Source organism: Colias croceus, chromosome Z, assembly GCF_905220415.1.
Source record: "Colias croceus chromosome Z, ilColCroc2.1".
NCBI lineage: Eukaryota > Metazoa > Arthropoda > Insecta > Lepidoptera > Pieridae > Colias > Colias croceus.
Genome location: NC_059568.1, coordinates 17174804 through 17202272, shown reverse-complemented (window position 1 = coordinate 17202272; position 27469 = coordinate 17174804). Strand labels below are relative to the sequence as shown.

Sequence of the window (27469 nt, the reverse complement as noted above, 5' to 3'; positions counted from 1 at the left end):
CCTAATTATGAGCAAAGTGTTAGTGAGTTGCTGGTTGCTTGATAAAATTTTCTATTCACTGCTATTTATCTAATAACTAGCTTCCGCCCACGACTTTGTACGTGCATCCCCGTTTTTCCCCGTTCCCGCAAGAATTTCGGGAAATCCTTTCTTAAGGGACGCCTACGTTATGACATCTACCTGCATGCCAAATTTCAGCCCGATACGTCCAGTGGTTTGGGCTGTGCGTTGATAGATCACTATATCAGTCACCTTTGAATTTTATATATATAGATAAGATAGCCCTGTTCAAGTTAAGGAGCTTTAAAATTTATTTCACTAGTGAACTTTCATAATGAGCAATTAAGTTATCTGATTGCATTTCGACCAAGATTTAATAGATAAAACAATACCCTAAACATTAACATGTTATGAAACTCGTAAAAAATAATGATCTCATAATTATTATACTATCACAAGTTATAAGTTACAACCAGCACGGATTCCATTTTGTTAATGAGTGTAAATGACTGCGACGTAAACGTTGCGCATCTGCCACGCGTCCGCAACGAATTCGCTGCGCATCCGCGGCGTGTTCGTTGCGGTCCCGCAACGTATTCGTTGCGCACCCGCTCCGCTTTGAAACCGCTCGCAATCCGCTAGTGTGATATGTCACTTAGTAGGTATACATATATGTATAAGTTGTTAAGATTTCGAAAAAATCAGGAAAGCTGCGGTTGGAAAGTTTTCATATGCATAGTAAAAGCTCTTTAAAATTATTTAACCCTAGATCACTAATCATTCGTCTCACAGTCGACCGGCACCTGTCGCGTTCGATGTTTAAGTATGTTCCCAACACTTTCTCGCCCTGCCCCCCTCAGTACCTTCCTGATTGGCAATTTATTGACCCGTGTGAAGATGACGCGGACGCACGCTTTCTAGTTTTGGAGTTATAGCAAAATAGTCGATTCACAGACGAATGTGTAGTGACTACGCGTGCAAAGTGAACAAAGGTGTATTTTTGAATTATCGATTTTTTTATTGTTTATTGATATCGATTTATAATAAATGTTATACAATACTTATTGTAGAAAGTTTATCTGCCTTTTGGCTAGTAATGTATACTGTTTCCTTTAATAGTTTTTGGAATAATACGAAGTAAAAAATTTAACCTGCCTTTTATTGTATCTAGACGAATTTAGAGAGAGATCAGGAGAAGATATTGAGTATTCTTGAATAATGCGACAGCCACAATGAAGAGGGCGAGACACTTGAACATCAGTTGGATGGTTTTCGTAGCTCAGATTCCGAAGGCGAAGACAATTTAGAGACAGATTTAGTAATCGCTATCGATGAAAGCGAACAAGAATCTGATACGTCTTCTGACAAAGAATTCAATGTTAGAGAGAGAACCATTGTATAAGAAGGTTATTAGACTCTGATGAGGATACCAGCACGCAGCCAGAAGGCCGCCACCAGCTATAATAGCACCAAAGGCGTAGTCGACTCAGTCGACCAAATGTGCTCAACAATCCGAAGACCAGTATGTGGCCTTAGGCTATATTTAATAATATTCTAAATTTTTGCATGGTTAATATGTCATTTATGTATCTGACGTGGTGAGGCTGCGTCTAGAACCATTAAAACTAAGAACTTTCATTCAAAAAATGGCATATGGCCTAACGAAACCATGGTTTCAGGAGCGGTACAATACACCAACTTTGAGAAAAATTATCAAAACATACATAAAAGATATTCTAAAAATCGATGATGTTTTTCCTAGTACGTCTCAAGGACGGACAAATAAACGCAAAATATGCCGATTTTATCCATATAAAAAACGCAGAATGACTTAAAACTCATGCCACTCATGTAGAAAGGCAATTTGCGGCGAGCACACAATTCCTACATGTAATGACTGCAAAGATTGGAAAAGAGACCTTCTTATTTCATATAACAAGATTTAGATATCTAACTTGGCTATGTTGTTCATTATTTCACTTAAATATAACAAATAAATAAAATACATTCATTTTAATTTGTTCGTCTGTGAGTCGAATGTTTAGTGTCAAAGTAACACCGAAATATGTTTAGTGAGCTAGGGTTAATATCAATGGACCAGTCCATTTCTGTTTTTATTATACAACATAATATTATGTGTAGATTGATAATTATTATGCAAAGTATGAAGGCTCTTAATATAACTAAGAAAAACTATTCAATAGCATCTATTTTTAATTAATGTATGAAGTACAGTGGTCAATAATAATTATTCGGTCGCTTCGACGATTTCGATGATCGACGAGTAGCAGCCGGAGACGAGGCAAACCATTCCGACGAAGACAATGAGGACGTCTCGCACGAGGCGGTAGTGGCACAGGCCGTACTCGCCCGGGTACCAGATGCAAGCGTCCATGATGCCCGGGAACACGACGGCCAGCAGCGACAGACAGAAGGCGCCGAACAGCGCGATGAACGGTCCCAGGTGCGGCACCAGCAGCGCCAGCAGCCCTGCGCGCAATCGTCATGTGATGCACGCTACTCGCTGCACCAGCTAGTTATCATTATAATATTATGCTTTCCTGACTAGGTGACAATCCAGACTAGGTGACTTTTAAATACCATAATGATGTAGGACACGAACCGGGAAGTGCAGAACTTATAATACTGCAATCTCTATCACTTTACAAATACTTTAATTTCAATTACCCGTATACCCACTGCCATACCCCTGTACTGCTAGTGCTACTCACTACTCGCTAATAATTATCTCGCGAGTCATATTATACATAAAGGGTGTTTACAATCGTACGGGGACAGTAATAAAAAACACCAACCTGTGTGTGGGAATTACTTCCCACTCATAAAATATAATATAGATCAAGATCAGTTTATTGCACACATTGGCGGTGGAACGGGAGGTACTCTATACAATCCTTAGGAATTATTTATAGGTAGGTAAGGACGGTAAAGTATGTTATGGTACAATAATACATAGTATTTCATACATTGCCACAATGCCCCGGGTATTCTATATTATAATATGACTAGGTATATTGTATAGAATGAACCTGAATGATAATAATTATAATTATTGTCGGTAACATACAATTATACATAGACATATGATTTTTTCATATGACTACTCTTTACTTACTTACATGGTATAAATACTAATAAAAGTCTTAAGGCGTAATCGAAGAACCACGTGCTTTTAGACGATAGAGTCAATTTTTTTTTTATTTTTCTCCATAGAATGCTATAAGCGACAAAATTTTGTAAAGGAAATGAGAGAAAAATTGCTAGAGCAAATGTTATTTTAGCAGCTTGTGCTTTCCTGAAATGAAAAAAAAAGATAGGTTCGTTATAAACATTAGTATTTTCTATAAATTGATTCACGATAATTATTGTATTTGCGCGTACTTTTGTTCTTGCGGAAGGTTGAGAGTGATAGAAGGCGCAATGTCGTCGCCATACTTGAGGTAGCCGAAAACTCCCATGGTGAGGTACAGCGTCACTATGACGACCATGCCCACGTTGAACAGCCCGCACAGCCCCACGAAGCGTTTCGGCTCCTCCATGTTGTACTCCAGCGCGAGCACCTGCCGGCGGACGTCTCGTCAGAAGGTGGGTTACACGCTTACCCGGCCACGATCGACGCAGCTCATCTGAGATATATAATATTATATACATGAAGAAAAGTACTAACGACGCCGACGGCTTCTAGTGCGAATAAGGCAATTCCTATAAATACAGGTATGTCTGCAAAATTCTTCATATTTAACTTTTCATCGTCTAACGCGACATCGTCTTCTATGAGATAAAAGAAGACGAGTATAAAGCCGAGCATGGTGACGGCGTTGGAGACGGTGGACAGCGGCGTCATCAGCTTGAGGTCCTTCACCAGGCCTAGCAGTGTCAACGGCGGCAGTAGGAAGCACAGGTGCATTCTCAACGACATTTCTTCTCCATAGAAATCGAACACCTGAAGTAGGTAATAATAAATTACATTTTTTTAAGAATTTTATACATGATACGCGATTTTTAAAGGGTAGTATTTAAACGAGTGACTGTAAATTAAAGTTTTAGTTATCAAAAATAATTAATTGGGGTAACAGAATTACTAATGCCCGGTTCCTATATTCAACGGATCGTCATAGTATCAAAGCTACTATCCGTTTTTCTAGAACTAACTACGAGTCGTAAATACCGTTCCACAATTTCATTTCCTGACGTGCTGTCGACGGACATCCGTTGGTCTTAAAAATACCGAGCCCTCTTCACTCACAGATGTTCGTTTCGTTATAAGCCAAATTGAAATTAAAATAACACAAAATTCAGGACAAAATAAGTTAAATATACAGCCGAACTTCAAGTACAAAGTTTCTTATTAATAAAGAACTAATACTATTATAGTAGAGCCATTTTAATAGGCAACATTTGACAGTTCAACAAAATTCAACAACGTTAGAACATAACCTAGTAACGACGACATATAATAACATGATATTTCGTTTTGTTAGAACTGCACATTTGCTTAACTTTTTTCAATTACGATTAAGTACATATTTATAATAATAATGACCGATATAAGTAATTTTAAGATTTCATTTTACTGATAAACCATCCTAAACATAATAAACAATTTCTGAATTGAAGTACAGACTGACGTCGCTACAATTGTGTGTCAATAAACCTTTTTTCTTTTTAAATACTAGAGACGTTACTCTAAAAATCGAAATCTGACATCTAGAATCGAATGCATTGATTACTTGTGAATAAAAATCATCATCTATACATATTATAATAAATCTGTAGAAGGGTCAATTCTGTACATTGAAAATATTGAAAAAATAAATACCAGGGGGTGTTACTAGATCGATACCAAGCCCAAATATGTGATTAAAAAAATTTTTGTCTGTCTGTCTGTCTGTCTGTCTGTCTGTCTGTCTGTCTGTCTGTCTGTCTGTATGTGAAGGCATCACGTGAAAACTAGCGGTTCGATTTCGATGAAACTTGGTATAATTATACCTTATTATCCTTGGCGTAAAATAGGATACTTTTTACCCTGGAAAAATACGTAGAAAAAATTAAACTTAATTTTTCAGTTTTATCCATAGACGTTGTTCCGCAGAACCGCGAACACACGTTGCGTATTATTATAGGCCTAGCCGTATTTGGGAATTGGGTCCAATAGATATTTATAAGATGTTATTGTCAGAGGTACTCAAAATGGAGAAATAAACCATCCACGCGAAGACCGACATCCGCGCGAACGGAGTCGCGGGCGGAAGCTAGTGTATAATAAATCTGTAGAAGGGTCAATTCTGTACATTGAAAATATTGAAAAAATAAATAGCAGGGGGTGCTACTGGATGGATACCAAGCCCAAATATGTGATTAAAAAATTTTTTGTCTGTCTGTCTGTCTGTCTGTCTGTCTGTATGTTCAGGCATCACGTGAAAACTAACGGTTCGATTTCGATGAAACTTGGTATAATTATACCTTATTATCCTGGGCATAAAATAGGATACTTTTTATCCCGGAAAAATACGTAGAAAAAAAAATCTTAATTTTTCTTAATTTTTCCGCGCGGACGGAGTCGCGGGCGGAAGCTAGTAAATTAATAAATTCGATTGACAAATGTTTCAAATCCGTATCGATTAATACACTTTAATCGATGTTTTTAAGCAGGTTACCTCTCTTCGAAGATAAAATTGATAGATGTCAAATGTTGCCTATTAAATTGGCTCGACTTTAAACAACCAGAAATCGAAGAAGGCTATGAGTAAAGACGAGGTTGCTCAATTATAACCAGTAAGAAGACTAATGCTTCTACGAATAAATTAAAGGATGAATGTTGGACTTCGTTGACCAACACATTTAATGCAAAAAGTGGTCAAATACCAGGAAAACTTTTTTATTTTCAGCCAAAAAATTCAAACATAATAAGGATGATGGACGACTCGATCTGAATTGGGCAATGGACAAATATTATGAAGAAATAATTGCAATACTGAACACACAATAACTAATTAATTTTTGTATATTATTGAGCAATGTATCTACTCTAACACACGGTAGAAAAAGAATTTTTTAGTGCTGTAAAAAAATGTATTAGTTCAGAGAGCCTATTACAGCGTTAAGGAATATAATATGGAAGATGATAATCGATGGAGGGTTGTCGCGTAAGAATCACAGGACAGTTCTTTGGCATATATTATGTAGTTACATATTACTATGTAAAATTAAACTGTTATAAAGAAATAAAACTTTTATTCCATTTTATTATATACTTTTATTTATTTTTTATTATTTACAATACAATGTTTAAAAAAATTATTTCTACATTGCAAACATAGACATATATATACTATACGCCCCGGCTTCGCCCTTGGTACATGTTTATGTTTTCTTTCCATAAGGACCATCCTCGTACTTCAAGGAATATTATAAAAAAAGAATTATCGAAATCGGTCCACCCGTTCACGCGTGATGCCGTGACCAAGGGAAATAGGTCTGCCACTGATATCGACATTGTGCCTAAAGCCTCAGCGTCAACAGTAATTGATGTTATGGAGATATCCCATGATTCCTGAAATGACAACATAAATTAAGTAATAAGGTTAGACGTGATTGGTATAATATAAATGCCTCCTTTAAACTAACCTGGCTCCTTTTATTCGTACGTCTGGATAAATTTCAAGAATTACTTGTTCAACAGATTCTTTATCAAGTCGAAATCTCAATTGAAATTCGTGAGAATCCAGGGTCGCAAAAAAATCCACTCCTTCTCTATAATATAGGTATACTCTTTCGCGCCCACTATCTTCGCCTATCGCCACGTATCGATAAAAATACAATAATTATAATATCTATCTTTTTCTTCCCTAATATTTACGTAATTATGCACATAAATTTAAACAAGATTTTTTTAAGGTTTCCTTTTTTTATATTTTCGTGCTCTTCTAGATTGCGTAAAAAATAGATGCGATCTTTAAACAGACTGGACTCCTAATAGGTACTATTTGTAGCTATCATTTTGGTAGAAAATATGTCAACATAATTTAAAACTCATACTGCCATATCTATAGAAATTAAAAATAGTCTCTTTTTAACTTGTAGTCAGATATGGTAGGTATTTACAAATATATTTATTGAAAGGGCTACAAACTGAAACAATCGATATTTATTTAATGTGAAATGACATCACTTTAAACTTTTTTCTATACTATGTATCTTTGTTAGTCAAAATCTGTGGATGTGTCACCCGCTGCTATCGATCCCCCTCAATACCCTCGTAAACACGCTTGATGGGGGGGGGAGCCATTTCGAACATTTTGTATGAAGTTTCCTTACTGTATGTATCTGTATATTGTGGCGATAAACTGTCTTCTCCATACATTATGATTACCGTTCGTTAATAGTAACCCTCCCATCCGTCAGTAGGAAGCTGTCGGTAAGTTGCTTGACGAGACGTTTTTTATAGGAACGATTTTCGCTTACGCTTGGTTAATTATACTACTATTCGTAACTAAAACGGATCGTTTTTCAATTATAGGAACCGGGCATAAGTGAGCGACTGACTGCGAGCGATGAAAAATTAATAGATCAGCAACTAACAAACATTAATTTGCGTTATATAAAATACAAAATGAGCAGCTTCATAATATTTGAGCGACCTAATATTAATTGTTTGAGTGACAAAATTACGTCTTGTATTATTTTCACTTTATTTTCAGTCACTCGTTTTGTTATTCCCCATTTTTAAATATCATAAAAATCAAATGGAACATCGCATTTTAAAAAATAGGTAGGTTAGACTAGGCTTTATAAGAAAGGACAAATTACCTAAATTAAACTGTACAATACAATATACTGTACTGTACAATATTTAGTTAGTTGCATACACATGCACCTGTTTGACATTTTCCGCCACGAAGACGCAGTAGATGCAGCAGATTCCGAGCTGCCACAGGATGAGCACCACGTCTACGAAGTAGTAGAGCAGGCCGGATGCCCAGCGCAGGCACGGCGGCCCGTCTTGCAGCGCCAGCCACATGGACTTGGGGTACGCGATGTAGCCGCGCCGCCACTTCTTGCACAGCCTGTACTGCGCTGCGATCTGTTCCAAACGGTTACTTGCGGCGACGCGTCCAACATTCGGAAAAATAAACATCAAAAACTCTCGAAATGCGTGTCTCACGAGCAGCTGCATGCAGTAAGCGGCAAACGAGGCGATGACCGACATCCCCACGATGGCCGTGAACACACCCACGCGGCTCACGGCGCTGGGCATGGCCAGCACGCCGGCCCCGATGCTGCCCTTTAGCAGGTGAATCATCGTGTCCGCGTACCTGCCGACAGATGGCCATCCCGTCACTTCGGCGACAAGAGTGATTTTAAGTTAAAGTAAATCCTGTTAAATTAACATGGCAACGTTAATTTTTAGGGTTCCGAACCTCATAAGGAAAGAACGGAACCCATATAGGATCTCTACGGTCCCTTGATGCTGTGAAAAAATCAAACGTCACACACACTCACACGGCACACCCGTAAATGCTAAAATTTTTCGCATATTTCGACATTCGCAAGAGAATCAAAACCCACAGGGTGGTTCCCGTGTAGATGAACATGAAAACAGTCATAAAATTTGGTACAAGGTAACATCATTCTTATAACACTGATACCTAGTGCACACTAAAAGTTTTGCGTTTCTAGCCACCCATAAATGTTTGAATTTTGAATGTTATATTTTTTTAACCTATGAAGTCTCATAAGTTGAGGAAAAAAAAATTTGGCTGGAAGCTCGTGTCAATTTTTTTTTATCTCAAGTTGAAGTTCGTTGTCCGTAGCAAAAACGGAACTAACACGAAACAATTTTAGGGCGATGATTTTTGATGATTTTAAAAGTTCGCTCTCTCCGAAAGCTTGCACTGCTCGCCTTCAAAATACTTTTGGGAGGGAAGCACCTTATTTGAGCACTGTAAGGCATTGATATGCTGAATTTCATCGCGGCCGTGTTTCTCTTCATGATGAAATTCGTGAAGGCCGACCCTCAACTGCGATCACGGAGGAAAATATGGCTACCATCAGACGACTAATTTAAGAAAATTGCCATATCACTTATTAGGATATTCGAGGACATTTGGGGATTGGTATGAGACAAATTCAGAAAATTTTACATGAACATTTCAAAGTTAGGAAGATTGGTTGCCGGTGAATTGCTCCCAAACTCACTCCAGAACAAAAACGACATCGAGTAGATTGGTGTTAAGAAATGCTATTAAAGTACAATTACGGACATTCTAATGCCGTGTATAATATCGTGACAGGATATGAAATATGTATATATGGTTATATTCCAGAAAGAAAACACCAATATTCTTTGTGGGTGTTTGAAAGTGACAGCAAACCAACCAAATAGAGGCAGGCGAGAAGGGTTGGCAAACAAATGATTGCATTATTTTTCTCTAAGACGAATCCTGTCTGCACTATCCCACTTGAGTAACAAAAGACTGTTAATGCCGAGTGGAACACCACTATTTTTTTGCCCAATGTCTTAGAAAAAATAAGAGAAAAGCGACCTAGAAGTCGCATCTTGTTGCACCATGACAGTGCTTCGGCGCACACCGCGAACAAAACAAAGTCATTTTTGGCTACTGAAAACATAGAGCACGTGACTCATGCCGCACGCAGTCCTAACCTAGCACCTTGCGATTTCTTCCTTTTCCCAAAAATCTATGATTCAATGAGTGGTTCGACATTTACGAGGCCAGAAGAGGCCGTGGTTGCTTTCAAACAGCACGCAGAAAACATACCCTCGGACCAATGATCCTCATGTTTCCAGAAATGGTTTGAACGGATGAAAAAGTGTTTTAAATGTAGCGGAGAATACTTTAAAAAGTAGTAAATATAATATTGGACAAATAAATTGTTTTGTTTATTAGTTACGCAAAACTTTCAGTGTGGCCCACGTATAGGGCGAAAAACATGAATTTTTAGTTAGATTTTTGAAAAAAAAAATAAAATTAAAAATTTTAAACTTACAACTTTTTTACTTATGAACACTTACATGTATTAACCCTTAGCTGGTATCGGGGGTCAAAAATCACCTTAGTGCAACGAAATTTTGGTCATAACTTTTTAGTGTTATAACTTACACTCTTGTTCATCTAGCTAATCTCATAACATCTCGGGCGTGAGACGGACGACATACAAGTGTTACTTTTCTGTTACAAGGGGCCGAGGTACGTACACTGCTGGGGTCAAAAATCACCCCCGATACCATTTGTGTAAGTTTGTCTGAATTTATTCTAAAATTATTTTCTTTATTTTTGAGTTATAAACGATCATTATGGAGAGTTTTTTGACTGACGATCAAATAGCTGAATTATTAGATGACGAAAAAGAATAAAATGAACCGGAAGCCTTCAACAGACCAGCTGCTTCTGTAAGTGATGATGAACAAATAAGTGATTATGGGAAGCAGAGATAGCTACTTGTTCTGAAGAGAGTGTATTAGAAGCTGACTCCTCAACTTCAAGTTCTGATAGTACCAGCGAAGGAGATGATGATAAAGAAGAAGCAGCTAGTCATACCTCTGGTGAACAGCGATCATATGCTCTAAATGTTAGAAATTTTACTAAGAATTTGTTACTGGTACATATAAGTTGTCATTTTTTTTGGTTTCTATGTTTTTTGATCAAAGTTTATTTTTTTATTAATGAGACTATATAAGAAAACTATAGTTAGAATATTTTTTATGTTAATTTTTAGTTTTTGTAGAATTTATGGATCTCAAAGTGAACTTCACTAAAATCAAACTAAAAATAAGATATAATTTGATTTGAAAATTTAGTATGGTTAATTACATTGTAGAGCACTATATTGTCGTTAAATGCTTACTTTAAGAATTACTTAATTAATAAAAGAGTATTAAAAAGTAAAAAACCTGTTTTTATAACATTTTTTTTTTTTTTAATTTTCTCATGGGGTCTTTTTTACCCCCGATACCAGTTAAGTTGGCCAAGTTTAGCGATACCAGCTAAGGGTTAAATTGATATTCCCATCAAAAACTCACCACCTTTAAGCATTAACACCTTTATTCTTTAAGCTGTAATAAAATGAAACTTCTATGTCAACGCAGTCAACGCAATTAGAAGAAATAGCAATTACATTATTATATAGAGCAGGCTCCAAGGAGATGTTCGTTTGCAAAAATAGCGGACCTAAATCTGACTTCTGATATAATATATTGTATAGATCCCAGACATCCTATAGACAGATGTTGCCAACCAGTTTTGTGGTCCGCCTCCCCCCACCCCGGTAATTAAATATGGCATACAAAGAAAAAAATAAAAATTTCCAAAACAGGTCGTGTGTGGTATCAAATGAAAGAACTTATTGAGTAGATCACGAATATATAGCATACTATAATATTTCTTACACTTTCTCTAAGATTTTTTAGAAAATTTACGAAAATGCTCCATTTTTGAGTTAACTTTAAACCACTATAGATTGAAAACTCATGAATATATTTTTTAAATTATTATTTTAAATAATTAACAATAGTCTATTGTTTACGATTCAATAGTTCGTAATATTATATAAGTGAGCTATATGTATGTGGTGGATTTGATGACCCCACAAAATGTTTTAAATTGCAAGGCACAACTTTCACTGAAGTTATCGATTTGAAATCTAATCACACAGAGGCTGATTCAAGAATGTTCTGCCATATTTTTCATTCTGTCAAACACAACGACAGTGCAGAGATAATTATTCTAAGCCCTGACACCGATATTTTTGTATTAGGCCTTTATTTCTGGCATAAACTTGAAAATATACTCGCCATCTTTGAATTCTCCCCCCACTCTCCCATGCAACTATTTCACTGTACGAACTATTGAATCGTAAACAATGGACTATTGTTAATTATTTAAAATAATAATTTAAAAAATATATTCATGAGTTTTCAATCTATAGTGGTTTAAAGTTAACTCAAAAATGGAGCATTTTCGTAAATTTTCTAAAAAATCTTAGAGAAAGTGTAAGAAATGTTATAGTATGCTATATATTCGTGATCTACTCAATAAGCTTTTTCAAGTGATACCACACACGGCATGTTTTGGAAATTTTTATTTTTTTCTTTGTATGCCATATTTAATTACCGAGGTGGGGGGAGGGGGACCACAAAACTGGTTGGCAACATCTGTCTATAGGATGTCTGGGATCTATACAATATAATATATCAGAAGTCAGATTTAGGTCCGCTATTTTTGCAAACGAAACTCCACTGAGAGTCCGGTCTAATAATATTTAAGCCGCTTATTCTGAAACTCGCAACTAATTGCAACTTGCAAGGGTATCAAAAGCAAAACCAACAAGGTAATACCAGTGAATACAGAGTCTTGAAATTTGGTTAAAACAATGTCTTATAGTACGGATAAAGGAAATATTGCTAAAAAATAGGTTTGTTCGGAGCCCTCGGCCTCGGTACACGAGGCTGGCTCGCACATAGCCGTTTTATTTTTTATTTTTTGCGCTGCGCTGTCGACGTACACAGTGAAAGTCAACAGATTTCTTTGCCACGATTGTTCGATTCGAGCGGAAGCGAACGCCACGGGCCGAAAGAGCATCAAATAACACAAAAGGGCTCACGAGGTGGGCTTCTCCACTTTCCGGTGCTGGTGCGGGTCGTAGGCCTCCTCGTCGTCACCTGAAAGCAGAGCGAGCGTGAGGGAGCGCGGCGCGGCGGCGGACGGAGCCGGCGCGCCGCGCTCGCACCTCCCGTGATGGTGTCCACGATGCCGGCCATGAACTCGTACACGAACATGCTGCCTTCTTGTTTCTGCGCCGCCCGACACCGAACGCTTCATTTACATCGTACACTTCGAACGTGTATCGTGCTACAGGACTTTTCATAACAGCGAGACACATTGTGAAGTATGTTTGACACTGTCCTACAAATTACACAGATAAATATAACAAGTCGCTACGCTCTGCATGTGATTTTCATTGAGAAGTCTATAGCTTTTTATTATGCTTTTTATACTTAAGTATTTTTTTTCCAATGGAGCTGATTCTCTTTTTTAAATTCATAGTTATGGGCCGATAATTATGGGCCTTAGATTAAGTTATGGGCACTCAATCAAACTGAAATTGTTTCTATAAATGAAATTGACAAACCTGATTTGAATTTTTATGATATTTTCACATGATTAACTTTGATATAAGACATATTTATTTTTTAATTTATACATAACATTTACAAATTCTATGTACTTATACTGATTTGACCACAGATTTGACTATAACCAAAGACACAAAGATGCAAGACACCAAGCAAATCACAATACCCCACAGCTGTGCCCAAAGCCAACCCACAGCAATACCCATATTGTCGAACATTAGCAATTACCAAGAAGCTTATCATCATCATCAATACATATAATAAAATTCTAGAAAAGCGGTGTCTGTACAATGAAAATATGGAAAAAAAAATTAGCAGGTGTTATTACTAAATCGATCCCAAACCCAAAACTGTAGTTAAAAAAATTTTTGTCTGTTTGTCTGTTTGTCTGTATGTTCGTGCACGCTAATCTCAGAAACGGCTTATCCGATTTAGATGCGGTTTTCACTAATATATTGGAGTAATCTTCATTTAACATTTAGTGTTTATTTCATGTCAATCGGTTCGTAAACAAAAAAGTTATGACCATTTAAGTATTCACGGCGAACATTTGCTAAGGCATTCTATTTATTGTACACTGTACAGTGTACGATATAAGTTATCTGTTACAGTTATTCCTATAAATGTCCAGGTGATCATATCGAAAGTTCCCAAGGGTGGGGGGGAGTGGGGTAAGCTGAAGTAGTAGGGGGGAAGGGGTCAAATTAGAATTATGTTTTTTTCTAGGTAAATTTTATACATAAAATGTCCTTTAAATTATGTCCTATTATATTTTTAACTCCCGACGCAAAAAGATGGGTGATGAGTGTTTGACAACTATATGTGTATAATATATGTTTGTGCTACCGTAGCTCGCTAACAGGTAATCCGAATTTGACGCGGTTTTTTTTGTTAAGCAGCATATTTTCAGACGCTGGTTCTTAGATAAAGTGTATCAAAATAGGTTCATCCATTTATTATATCTAGGTATATAGGGGTAAAAGTGAAATGAAAGTGAACGACCAAATGAAAGTAACAATAAGTCAAATTCTATCAAAATCGGTTCATCCATTTATTTGATATAGGTATAAAAGTGGTAATAAAAAAATGAATTTTGTCAAATATACTCAAGTGACATATCAAATGAAAGGGCATGACGTGTAAAGTATAATTAGACATATTTAATCAAAATCGGTTCATCCATTTATTTGATATAGGTATAAAAGTGGTAATAAAAAAATGAATTTTGTCAAATATACTCAAGTGACATATCAAATGAAAGGGCATGACGTGTAAAGTATAATTAGACATATTTAATCAAAATCGGTTCATCCATTTATTATACCTATATATGGGTAAAAGTAGGAATGAAAAAAACGAATATTGTCAAATATATCAAATGAAAGTGCATAACGGGTGAAGTACAGTTAGTTATATTTTTATCCAATTCGGTTAATCCATTTATTAGATTACAGCGGTAAAAGTGGAAATGAACAATAATCGAATGTGGTCAAATAATATACTCAAGCGGGGCATATGAAAGGGCAAAGTGTGAATTACAATTAGTCATATTTTATCTAAATCGGTTCATCCGTTTATTACATTTAGGGCACTTTAGGGGCGACAGTGGGTATAAATAAACCAAATGGAGCATCAAACGACAGGATATGACGTGTACAATGTACATGTAGGTACAATTAGATATGGTTTACATCAAAATCGGTTCTGCCATTTACTAGGGGTGGAAAGGAAAGGGTTGAAAGTCTGTGAAAGAAGAGGAGATATGGGAGCGAGAGGATAGCCACACCCTGGAAATTTTGAACTCTACTCAAAGCCACATAGGCCTGGCCCTTGGAATTTTTTTTCCTAAATATACCACTTCTTTTGCCACTGTGGTCCATTACAATTTGGGCACGGTTACGGCCCAAATCAATATGATGTAGGAATGTAATATGGAGGTACATTTGATAGTTCGGTCTCGCTCACTTGAAAATATTACATGAAAATAAGAAACCGAAGTTTAAAAATTTAAAAATAAAAAATAAAAACCCAAAGCAACGAAGATAAAGGAATAAATCATTTTTCAATCTTCCCGACGATCTTAAAAATTAAGTATCATTATAAAAAAAAATATTTGTAGAGGTTTAAATGATATTATATTATGATAATGTTGGCATGGCAGCCCCGACGACTTTGTTTTTTTTTATAAATATTTAAAATGGTATTTATTTTTAAAGATCGTCGGGAAGTTTGTGAAATTATTTAATCCTTTTTCTATGCACTTTTCTTCGTTGCGTTGGGTTTTTTTTTATTTAATTTTTATTGCACGGTCTAAACGGTTTAGTTACTGAGAGTGAAACAGGCGTGAGACAGGAAAGATCTGATTTGGATTTGGTGCTGGATTTGATAAAAACTGAGTATCGATTAAGCTGATCAGTTGCTGCACGATACATTGTTAATAACATCCATACAAGGAAGGAAGAAATTTGCTCGCCTCCCCCCTGGTGCTTAAAAATAATATGACATAATTTAAAAGAAATACATAGAAAATTAATTAGGCATTTTTTTTCTTTATTTTTTAGCTCAGTTCGGTAATAAATTTTACTATCAGTTCTTTTAATTATTTATGGTAGTACGTGTTTACTCAATAATTAGTAACTACTATGCAGTCACTATTCCACGCGGACGAAGTCGCGGGCACAGCTAGTATCTAATACACTGGAGATTGCACTATGACCAATAACTTGTAACAAGAAAATATGATCTAGAATGACGTCAGTCATGTTTTTTGTCTCTTTCTGTTGAGTGACCACGCTGGTTTGTAAATTCAGGATTTTTCAAAATAGAAAAAACTAAAAATCATGGTCTATAAATAATAACGACAAAGGTATATTTTTAACAGTATTTATATTATAATATTATGGTCATACTTTATAGGTACATACAATTTTAATTGGTATAGAATGATAGTTTTAAACAACTTTTGGCTACAAAGCTTGGATATGAAGCGATATATAGCATTAACATCCTTTGTAAATAGAGGAAAGTTGTGATTTGCATCAGATGCTGTTTACCAAATTGTAAGCTACTCAGATCTTCTTTTGAAACGCGTTGCTTCCACTGGTCAATTTCAAGCAAAAATCATCAAAGAAAAACTGTTTAGCGGCCTTGCACAAATTTCAGCTAACTTTACAAAGTTTATTTTTCAAAAGGTATTTTTTTCTGGGTCGTAATCCTCAGTAACCTTGATGGGCACATATATTTCTTTTTATTTTACTTTTTGGAAAGCTGAAATACGTAAAACAAAAAAATATAAGGTAAGTTAAAAAAGTATAAATTTCAATGTAAAAACGAACAATCTTATAACTACATGTGAGTGCAATACCGATGTCGTGTGTTGTTTCATTACTAGTAACAATCTTTAAAATGGTGTTCTAAATTTTCATCATAATATTGTTATTACAATATATTCTCCTCGCTATCCATAAAAACTCGTCATCATGGTTACCTTACTTGTTAAATTTGTTTATTGAAAACTTGTTGAAAAATGATAAAGTATTGGGGAAATAACAAATTTAACATGACTGCTTACTAAAATGATGCTAAATTAGACAATTTTTGCCATTGAAATGATTCTAAACAGGTAAATGCAGGAGTATTGAGGAATATTGTAAATAACGTAAATATACACTTGCCTGTGAAATTCTATGCCAGAATTCGGTGTCCAAACGCTTCTGCAATTTTGCACAATACAATGCATTCTTTATATTCGGAAAATATTCATTAAATAAGCAACAATATTAACTTAAATATTCGAAGCGACGCAATTTTTTTGACACACATGCCATATTGACAAAGTGAGAGTTGCTACAATTTTATTATGGTGGCTACCCATAATCAGGGAGTATCGCTTTTTAATAATTGGTTCAGATACTTATTTTATTTAGCATAAATAATAATTGTCTCATCCAACAATGCTTCTGAATGACGTTTTTGGCAATTTATCAACAAACTCATGTACAAAAACTAACCTTTTGCACAGAATATTACAGCATACATAGTAGCCTTGGGAAAACTTCGTATTAACAGTGGCAATACCAAGTTAGGTGTGAAAGTGATAAAAAACATGAACTGGGCAATATTTTCTTGTTACACGTCAATGTTCATACCGAAATCTCCAGTAGATATAAGCTTCTTGGCAATTACTCACCACTTATCAGTGAGTGGACATAAGCTTGCTGGACATAATCAGTCTGTGGTTGTTGTCTTGGTTGTTGTCAATGTTGTCGTGTTGTTGTCATGTTGCTGCATGATCGCAGATTAGCGGAAAATTAAAACTTGACAGTGACTTTTCACTTTTGTATGGTAAAAATTGTGGTAAAAATACATAGGTACCTTTTCAAGTACTTAAATATTATAAAGAATGGTTACTATACTTTACAGAAGCAGTATTAATTTATTAATAAGATATATACTTGGTTGGTAAGTAAATACTTATATCGGTTATAAACATCATTACTTCCATCCATCCATCATCCATAATAATATTATGTAGGGGGATTTCACTGATAAAAACACTGTAAAGAAGAAAAGGTTATCTTCAACATTTGGTGTTTTAATAGATTTCCAATATGAAATATTAATTTTATTTAAATCTTCGTCTTAACAGCATTTCTTAAATTTTGGTTATGTTAAGACAATTATTACTTGTAATAAAGTTCAATAAATACGCTGGTTAAGAAGGGATGGTACCTACTTACTTGTTAAATAACATAAAAACAAACTACTTTAACTATAAAATGACTTTAATTCAAGTCTGATTGGTAATCAAAACAAGTATCTAAAGAATGAATTGTGCAGGTGGTAGTGTCGATGGCCGCAGAGGGCCGGAGCGAGCGGCGCGCGCGCGACGTGGCCGCGTTTGCTCTAGCTCATCGGTGAGTGACTGACTACTGAGTCGCTTGGATTTGGAATCAAGTGTATATAATATTATATTGTGTGTTATTATTAACTAGCGTCAGCTACCTATGTTACCAAGGGACTAGAAAACATAAATCATTTTTGGATAATTTTATATTAAGTGAGATTCCCGTCACCGCACGAGTGCACTGTGCATTGCTAATACCACAGACTAATAATAATGCTAATACGGGCGTAGGGATGTAACGACCCCATCGCCCACGGTTGGAATATCTATTTTCTATGTGACAATAGATATTCCACCCGTGCAATCAGTCAACCCGCAGGACACCTTGTGGCGGGGTGTCGGGGAGTAGCGACCCCGCGGGAACCGAGTGCTCCCGGGGGAGGCCCCTGTCTTCATCTCCGGCTTGCCTTCACCGGCCGGTCGGAGTGAAGCCTGACGAGGACAGGACCCCCACCTCTGACTTGCCTTAACCGGCCGGCCAGAGTGGAGTCGCGAGAGCTTTTGGCTCGAAGGGAGGATGCGAAGCGTAAGTGGCGAGTGGGCACGTGATGCTGGACCCTCAGGGAGCGCGTGATCGGAGTTTAAAGTCCAGGGACGCCTCTCCACCCTTAGCTGCTCACAATATGTTGCCCCCTTGTCGCACTATTGCAGCGACTTATTTCGGGGGCCCATACAGTGAGAGGGCGAGTCACCACCTGCCAACATATTTTTACTTTCTTTTAGTAGAAAGGCAGGTGCCATAGTCTCCCATAGTTCCCAATACCAGCCCATTTAGCATCCCAATCCATAGCCCAATTATTAAATTTCCATACCCTGCAATAGTCCTACATTGGCCGCGGACTGCCCAGGGCTGTATCTCTATAGTGCAGCCATGGGCAGGCTGCGGCTGGTGTCCCACAACACATTAAATTCTCTAAAGGGCCTCTGCGTGTTGGACCTGTGTCCCCACGTAAGCCTTCCAAAGGACCGGGTATCATCCTTACGGCGATACCCGTGTATTATGGAGAGATGCTAATACTAAAGTATGTTGAGTATATTATGCATCCTTTTAATATAAGATTTTGCTATACTTTAATCTACCTATACATAACTAGCTTACCGCCCGCGGCTTCTCCCGCTTTGTCTAAAACCTAATAAATTACTAAAACCTTCCTCTTTAATCACTCTATCTATTAAAAAAACTGCAGTGCTGCAGCTGTCGGTTCTCAGTAAAACTAGATAAATATAGCTCTTATAAACCGCTATTGAATCCTAAATGCTGTTTCTATTTCACTTCCGTTGCCCAAAATGTTATGCCATGCCATAATAACTATACACGAGTCATGCCGCACATGGAATACGAACGAACAAAACGGTTCTTTGACTATACTCATCTAATACTAACCAACTGGACTCTTTGGCGCTCCGTAGAGAAATAGATAATGCATTTCTTTACGTGTTTTACCGCATTTACGATTTACCCATAACACGAAGAAAGAGAAGAGAAAACTATACATGTACACCACAAATTCAAATATCCCCTTCCTCCATACTTGGCGCTCTTCCAACGTATTTGTTTTTAGTTTATTGCTTCGTTATTTCCCATTTTACGACAAAAAGATATCGTTCCATAGCAGCTCTATTTGATGTTTACGTCAAAACAAGAAACGCATTTGTTAAAGTCACAGAACAGTAATTTAAACAAAAAGTTATCGGGTCAATAACGTCAATAAACTGATAAACCACGGTTAAAAGTACTCAGAAACCGGGCATCAGAAACGCACGATGAGTTAAACTTCATTTAGCCTAAAGATAACTTTATTGAATCAAACAAAAGTTTAACTGATGACTTCAGAAACCGGGCATAAAGTATAGCTTAGCTAGTCCAGAATAATCATTAATTATATCAATGTATTTACTTCGAGGTCCTAATCATTGCACAGCTGTGAATAAATAAAGATAGGTTTTAGATTAAAACTTAATCAAGGGAACTAACTAAACTTCTTTATTTTAGAAATGACCGAGATGACTACGATCCACACTTGCATCGAGAACTGCAAAACCCCACAACGTAAGTTTACAGATAATATGATAACGGTAATGATGGATATAATTGCATTATTATAGCATTATTGTTAATATCTCGATATTAACAATATAATATAAAATGATTACACTCACAGCGACCTGGAGTCCCTGGTGCACATCCTACGGCTGGGGCTAGGTACGGGCATTCTCGCCATGCCGCAGGCGTTCGCGCGAGCCGGCGTCGCCACCGGCGTCGTCGCCACAGTCATCGTCGCCGTAGTCGTCACGCACTGCCTGCAGGTCTTGGTAAGCGCTTCTCACTCGCTCGCAGCGGCGCGTGGAGGTTCGTGACTCGCTAATCCTCCGCTTTCCTCCGCAGATCCGGGCGCAGTACGACGTGTGCAAGATGCGTCGCGTGGCCATGGTCCCGTACCCGGAGGCGGCGCGCATCGCACTGGAGCAGGGCCCACGCGCGCTGCGCCCGCTGGGCAAGCCTACGCCCGCCGCCATCGACTTCTTCTTGGTCACCTACCAGCTAGGCGTGTGCTGTTGCTACATAGTTTTTATGGCTAACAGTTGTAAAAAGGTACTGGATATACATACGTATATATTTACTAAATTTACATATTACTAGGTTTCCGCCCGCGGCTTCGCCCGCGCAGTCAAAGAAAAACCTGTTCCTGTGTGTTCCAGGGTTACTTGTAAAACACAACAGTAATTGATGTTATGGAGATATCCCATGATTCCTGAAATGACAACATAAATTAAGTAATAAGGTTAGACGTGATTGGTATAATATAAATGCCTCCTTTAAACTAACCTGGCTCCTTTTATTCGTACGTCTGGATAAATTTCAAGAATTACTTGTTCAACAGATTCTTTATCAAGTCGAAATCTCAATTGAAATTCGTGAGAATCCAGGGTCGCAAAAAAATCCACTCCTTCTCTATAATATAGGTATACTCTTTCGCGCCCACTATCTTCGCCTATCGCCACGTATCGATAAAAATACAATAATTATAATATCTATCTTTTTCTTCCCTAATATTTACGTAATTATGCACATAAATTTAAACAAGATTTTTTTAAGGTTTCCTTTTTTTATATTTTCGTGCTCTTCTAGATTGCGTAAAAAATAGATGCGATCTTTAAACAGACTGGACTCCTAATAGGTACTATTTGTAGCTATCATTTTGGTAGAAAATATGTCAACATAATTTAAAACTCATACTGCCATATCTATAGAAATTAAAAATAGTCTCTTTTTAACTTGTAGTCAGATATGGTAGGTATTTACAAATATATTTATTGAAAGGGCTACAAACTGAAACAATCGATATTTATTTAATGTGAAATGACATCACTTTAAACTTTTTTCTATACTATGTATCTTTGTTAGTCAAAATCTGTGGATGTGTCACCCGCTGCTATCGATCCCCCTCAATACCCTCGTAAACACGCTTGATGGGGGGGGGAGCCATTTCGAACATTTTGTATGAAGTTTCCTTACTGTATGTATCTGTATATTGTGGCGATAAACTGTCTTCTCCATACATTATGATTACCGTTCGTTAATAGTAACCCTCCCATCCGTCAGTAGGAAGCTGTCGGTAAGTTGCTTGACGAGACGTTTTTTATAGGAACGATTTTCGCTTACGCTTGGTTAATTATACTACTATTCGTAACTAAAACGGATCGTTTTTCAATTATAGGAACCGGGCATAAGTGAGCGACTGACTGCGAGCGATGAAAAATTAATAGATCAGCAACTAACAAACATTAATTTGCGTTATATAAAATACAAAATGAGCAGCTTCATAATATTTGAGCGACCTAATATTAATTGTTTGAGTGACAAAATTACGTCTTGTATTATTTTCACTTTATTTTCAGTCACTCGTTTTGTTATTCCCCATTTTTAAATATCATAAAAATCAAATGGAACATCGCATTTTAAAAAATAGGTAGGTTAGACTAGGCTTTATAAGAAAGGACAAATTACCTAAATTAAACTGTACAATACAATATACTGTACTGTACAATATTTAGTTAGTTGCATACACATGCACCTGTTTGACATTTTCCGCCACGAAGACGCAGTAGATGCAGCAGATTCCGAGCTGCCACAGGATGAGCACCACGTCTACGAAGTAGTAGAGCAGGCCGGATGCCCAGCGCAGGCACGGCGGCCCGTCTTGCAGCGCCAGCCACATGGACTTGGGGTACGCGATGTAGCCGCGCCGCCACTTCTTGCACAGCCTGTACTGCGCTGCGATCTGTTCCAAACGGTTACTTGCGGCGACGCGTCCAACATTCGGAAAAATAAACATCAAAAACTCTCGAAATGCGTGTCTCACGAGCAGCTGCATGCAGTAAGCGGCAAACGAGGCGATGACCGACATCCCCACGATGGCCGTGAACACACCCACGCGGCTCACGGCGCTGGGCATGGCCAGCACGCCGGCCCCGATGCTGCCCTTTAGCAGGTGAATCATCGTGTCCGCGTACCTGCCGACAGATGGCCATCCCGTCACTTCGGCGACAAGAGTGATTTTAAGTTAAAGTAAATCCTGTTAAATTAACATGGCAACGTTAATTTTTAGGGTTCCGAACCTCATAAGGAAAGAACGGAACCCATATAGGATCTCTACGGTCCCTTGATGCTGTGAAAAAATCAAACGTCACACACACTCACACGGCACACCCGTAAATGCTAAAATTTTTCGCATATTTCGACATTCGCAAGAGAATCAAAACCCACAGGGTGGTTCCCGTGTAGATGAACATGAAAACAGTCATAAAATTTGGTACAAGGTAACATCATTCTTATAACACTGATATAGGGCGAAAAACATGAATTTTTAGTTAGATTTTTGAAAAAAAAAATAAAATTAAAAATTTTAAACTTACAACTTTTTTACTTATGAACACTTACATGTATTAACCCTTAGCTGGTATCGGGGGTCAAAAATCACCTTAGTGCAACGAAATTTTGGTCATAACTTTTTAGTGTTATAACTTACACTCTTGTTCATCTAGCTAATCTCATAACATCTCGGGCGTGAGACGGACGACATACAAGTGTTACTTTTCTGTTACAAGGGGCCGAGGTACGTACACTGCTGGGGTCAAAAATCACCCCCGATACCATTTGTGTAAGTTTGTCTGAATTTATTCTAAAATTATTTTCTTTATTTTTGAGTTATAAACGATCATTATGGAGAGTTTTTTGACTGACGATCAAATAGCTGAATTATTAGATGACGAAAAAGAATAAAATGAACCGGAAGCCTTCAACAGACCAGCTGCTTCTGTAAGTGATGATGAACAAATAAGTGATTATGGGAAGCAGAGATAGCTACTTGTTCTGAAGAGAGTGTATTAGAAGCTGACTCCTCAACTTCAAGTTCTGATAGTACCAGCGAAGGAGATGATGATAAAGAAGAAGCAGCTAGTCATACCTCTGGTGAACAGCGATCATATGCTCTAAATGTTAGAAATTTTACTAAGAATTTGTTACTGGTACATATAAGTTGTCATTTTTTTTGGTTTCTATGTTTTTTGATCAAAGTTTATTTTTTTATTAATGAGACTATATAAGAAAACTATAGTTAGAATATTTTTTATGTTAATTTTTAGTTTTTGTAGAATTTATGGATCTCAAAGTGAACTTCACTAAAATCAAACTAAAAATAAGATATAATTTGATTTGAAAATTTAGTATGGTTAATTACATTGTAGAGCACTATATTGTCGTTAAATGCTTACTTTAAGAATTACTTAATTAATAAAAGAGTATTAAAAAGTAAAAAACCTGTTTTTATAACATTTTTTTTTTTTTTAATTTTCTCATGGGGTCTTTTTTACCCCCGATACCAGTTAAGTTGGCCAAGTTTAGCGATACCAGCTAAGGGTTAAATTGATATTCCCATCAAAAACTCACCACCTTTAAGCATTAACACCTTTATTCTTTAAGCTGTAATAAAATGAAACTTCTATGTCAACGCAGTCAACGCAATTAGAAGAAATAGCAATTACATTATTATATAGAGCAGGCTCCAAGGAGATGTTCGTTTGCAAAAATAGCGGACCTAAATCTGACTTCTGATATAATATATTGTATAGATCCCAGACATCCTATAGACAGATGTTGCCAACCAGTTTTGTGGTCCGCCTCCCCCCACCCCGGTAATTAAATATGGCATACAAAGAAAAAAATAAAAATTTCCAAAACAGGTCGTGTGTGGTATCAAATGAAAGAACTTATTGAGTAGATCACGAATATATAGCATACTATAATATTTCTTACACTTTCTCTAAGATTTTTTAGAAAATTTACGAAAATGCTCCATTTTTGAGTTAACTTTAAACCACTATAGATTGAAAACTCATGAATATATTTTTTAAATTATTATTTTAAATAATTAACAATAGTCTATTGTTTACGATTCAATAGTTCGTAATATTATATAAGTGAGCTATATGTATGTGGTGGATTTGATGACCCCACAAAATGTTTTAAATTGCAAGGCACAACTTTCACTGAAGTTATCGATTTGAAATCTAATCACACAGAGGCTGATTCAAGAATGTTCTGCCATATTTTTCATTCTGTCAAACACAACGACAGTGCAGAGATAATTATTCTAAGCCCTGACACCGATATTTTTGTATTAGGCCTTTATTTCTGGCATAAACTTGAAAATATACTCGCCATCTTTGAATTCTCCCCCCACTCTCCCATGCAACTATTTCACTGTACGAACTATTGAATCGTAAACAATGGACTATTGTTAATTATTTAAAATAATAATTTAAAAAATATATTCATGAGTTTTCAATCTATAGTGGTTTAAAGTTAACTCAAAAATGGAGCATTTTCGTAAATTTTCTAAAAAATCTTAGAGAAAGTGTAAGAAATGTTATAGTATGCTATATATTCGTGATCTACTCAATAAGCTTTTTCAAGTGATACCACACACGGCATGTTTTGGAAATTTTTATTTTTTTCTTTGTATGCCATATTTAATTACCGAGGTGGGGGGAGGGGGACCACAAAACTGGTTGGCAACATCTGTCTATAGGATGTCTGGGATCTATACAATATAATATATCAGAAGTCAGATTTAGGTCCGCTATTTTTGCAAACGAAACTCCACTGAGAGTCCGGTCTAATAATATTTAAGCCGCTTATTCTGAAACTCGCAACTAATTGCAACTTGCAAGGGTATCAAAAGCAAAACCAACAAGGTAATACCAGTGAATACAGAGTCTTGAAATTTGGTTAAAACAATGTCTTATAGTACGGATAAAGGAAATATTGCTAAAAAATAGGTTTGTTCGGAGCCCTCGGCCTCGGTACACGAGGCTGGCTCGCACATAGCCGTTTTATTTTTTATTTTTTGCGCTGCGCTGTCGACGTACACAGTGAAAGTCAACAGATTTCTTTGCCACGATTGTTCGATTCGAGCGGAAGCGAACGCCACGGGCCGAAAGAGCATCAAATAACACAAAAGGGCTCACGAGGTGGGCTTCTCCACTTTCCGGTGCTGGTGCGGGTCGTAGGCCTCCTCGTCGTCACCTGAAAGCAGAGCGAGCGTGAGGGAGCGCGGCGCGGCGGCGGACGGAGCCGGCGCGCCGCGCTCGCACCTCCCGTGATGGTGTCCACGATGCCGGCCATGAACTCGTACACGAACATGCTGCCTTCTTGTTTCTGCGCCGCCCGACACCGAACGCTTCATTTACATCGTACACTTCGAACGTGTATCGTGCTACAGGACTTTTCATAACAGCGAGACACATTGTGAAGTATGTTTGACACTGTCCTACAAATTACACAGATAAATATAACAAGTCGCTACGCTCTGCATGTCATTTTCATTGAGAAGTCTATAGCTTTTTATTATGCTTTTTATACTTAAGTATTTTTTTTCCAATGGAGCTGATTCTCTTTTTTAAATTCATAGTTATGGGCCGATAATTATGGGCCTTAGATTAAGTTATGGGCACTCAATCAAACTGAAATTGTTTCTATAAATGAAATTGACAAACCTGATTTGAATTTTTATGATATTTTCACATGATTAACTTTGATATAAGACATATTTATTTTTTAATTTATACATAACATTTACAAATTCTATGTACTTATACTGATTTGACCACAGATTTGACTATAACCAAAGACACAAAGATGCAAGACACCAAGCAAATCACAATACCCCACAGCTGTGCCCAAAGCCAACCCACAGCAATACCCATATTGTCGAACATTAGCAATTACCAAGAAGCTTATCATCATCATCAATACATATAATAAAATTCTAGAAAAGCGGTGTCTGTACAATGAAAATATGGAAAAAAAAATTAGCAGGTGTTATTACTAAATCGATCCCAAACCCAAAACTGTAGTTAAAAAAATTTTTGTCTGTTTGTCTGTTTGTCTGTATGTTCGTGCACGCTAATCTCAGAAACGGCTTATCCGATTTAGATGCGGTTTTCACTAATATATTGGAGTAATCTTCATTTAACATTTAGTGTTTATTTCATGTCAATCGGTTCGTAAACAAAAAAGTTATGACCATTTAAGTATTCACGGCGAACATTTGCTAAGGCATTCTATTTATTGTACACTGTACAGTGTACGATATAAGTTATCTGTTACAGTTATTCCTATAAATGTCCAGGTGATCATATCGAAAGTTCCCAAGGGTGGGGGGGAGTGGGGTAAGCTGAAGTAGTAGGGGGGAAGGGGTCAAATTAGAATTATGTTTTTTTCTAGGTAAATTTTATACATAAAATGTCCTTTAAATTATGTCCTATTATATTTTTAACTCCCGACGCAAAAAGATGGGTGATGAGTGTTTGACAACTATATGTGTATAATATATGTTTGTGCTACCGTAGCTCGCTAACAGGTAATCCGAATTTGACGCGGTTTTTTTTGTTAAGCAGCATATTTTCAGACGCTGGTTCTTAGATAAAGTGTATCAAAATAGGTTCATCCATTTATTATATCTAGGTATATAGGGGTAAAAGTGAAATGAAAGTGAACGACCAAATGAAAGTAACAATAAGTCAAATTCTATCAAAATCGGTTCATCCATTTATTTGATATAGGTATAAAAGTGGTAATAAAAAAATGAATTTTGTCAAATATACTCAAGTGACATATCAAATGAAAGGGCATGACGTGTAAAGTATAATTAGACATATTTAATCAAAATCGGTTCATCCATTTATTTGATATAGGTATAAAAGTGGTAATAAAAAAATGAATTTTGTCAAATATACTCAAGTGACATATCAAATGAAAGGGCATGACGTGTAAAGTATAATTAGACATATTTAATCAAAATCGGTTCATCCATTTATTATACCTA

The 27469-nt window shown here is 36.7% G+C and overlaps 2 protein-coding genes across 2 annotated transcripts; one reads left to right on the top strand and one right to left on the bottom strand.

The window, feature by feature from the left end:
* Window positions 1-2248: 2248 nt before the first annotated feature.
* LOC123705433 (proton-coupled amino acid transporter-like protein CG1139) lies at window positions 2249-12890 on the bottom strand. Its single transcript, XM_045654192.1, has 8 exons — window positions 12769-12890; window positions 12643-12700; window positions 8186-8336; window positions 7898-8104; window positions 3689-3964; window positions 3403-3581; window positions 3141-3316; window positions 2249-2490 (listed from the first exon to the last, which is right to left on the bottom strand). The coding sequence occupies exons 1-8, from the start codon at window positions 12815-12817 to the stop codon at window positions 2249-2251; spliced, it is 1338 nt and encodes a 445-aa protein (XP_045510148.1). The 5' UTR covers window positions 12818-12890.
* Window positions 12891-17583: 4693 nt separating this feature from the next.
* Window positions 17584-21816, top strand: LOC123705586 (proton-coupled amino acid transporter-like protein CG1139). Its single transcript, XM_045654440.1, has 7 exons — window positions 17584-17635; window positions 18014-18090; window positions 20074-20130; window positions 20243-20393; window positions 20467-20673; window positions 21688-21697; window positions 21800-21816. The coding sequence occupies exons 2-7, from the start codon at window positions 18026-18028 to the stop codon at window positions 21814-21816; spliced, it is 507 nt and encodes a 168-aa protein (XP_045510396.1). The 5' UTR covers window positions 17584-17635; window positions 18014-18025.
* Window positions 21817-27469: the final 5653 nt, after the last annotated feature.

Coding starts and splice junctions, on each gene's coding strand:
- LOC123705433 (XM_045654192.1), bottom strand. CDS start 12,817: ATGTTCGTGTACGAGTTCATGGCCGGCATCGTGGACACCATCACGGGA. Junction 3,582..3,688: donor CACTAGAAGCCGTCGGCGTC/GTTAGTACTTTT, acceptor GTCCGCCGGCAG/GTGCTCGCGCTGGAGTACAA. Junction 3,317..3,402: donor AACCTTCCGCAAGAACAAAA/GTACGCGCAAAT, acceptor TTTTCATTTCAG/GAAAGCACAAGCTGCTAAAA.
- LOC123705586 (XM_045654440.1), top strand. CDS start 18,026: ATGGCCGCAGAGGGCCGGAGCGAGCGGCGCGCGCGCGACGTGGCCGCG. Junction 18,091..20,073: donor GCGTTTGCTCTAGCTCATCG/GTGAGTGACTGA, acceptor TCTTTATTTTAG/AAATGACCGAGATGACTACG. Junction 20,394..20,466: donor CGCACTGCCTGCAGGTCTTG/GTAAGCGCTTCT, acceptor TTTCCTCCGCAG/ATCCGGGCGCAGTACGACGT.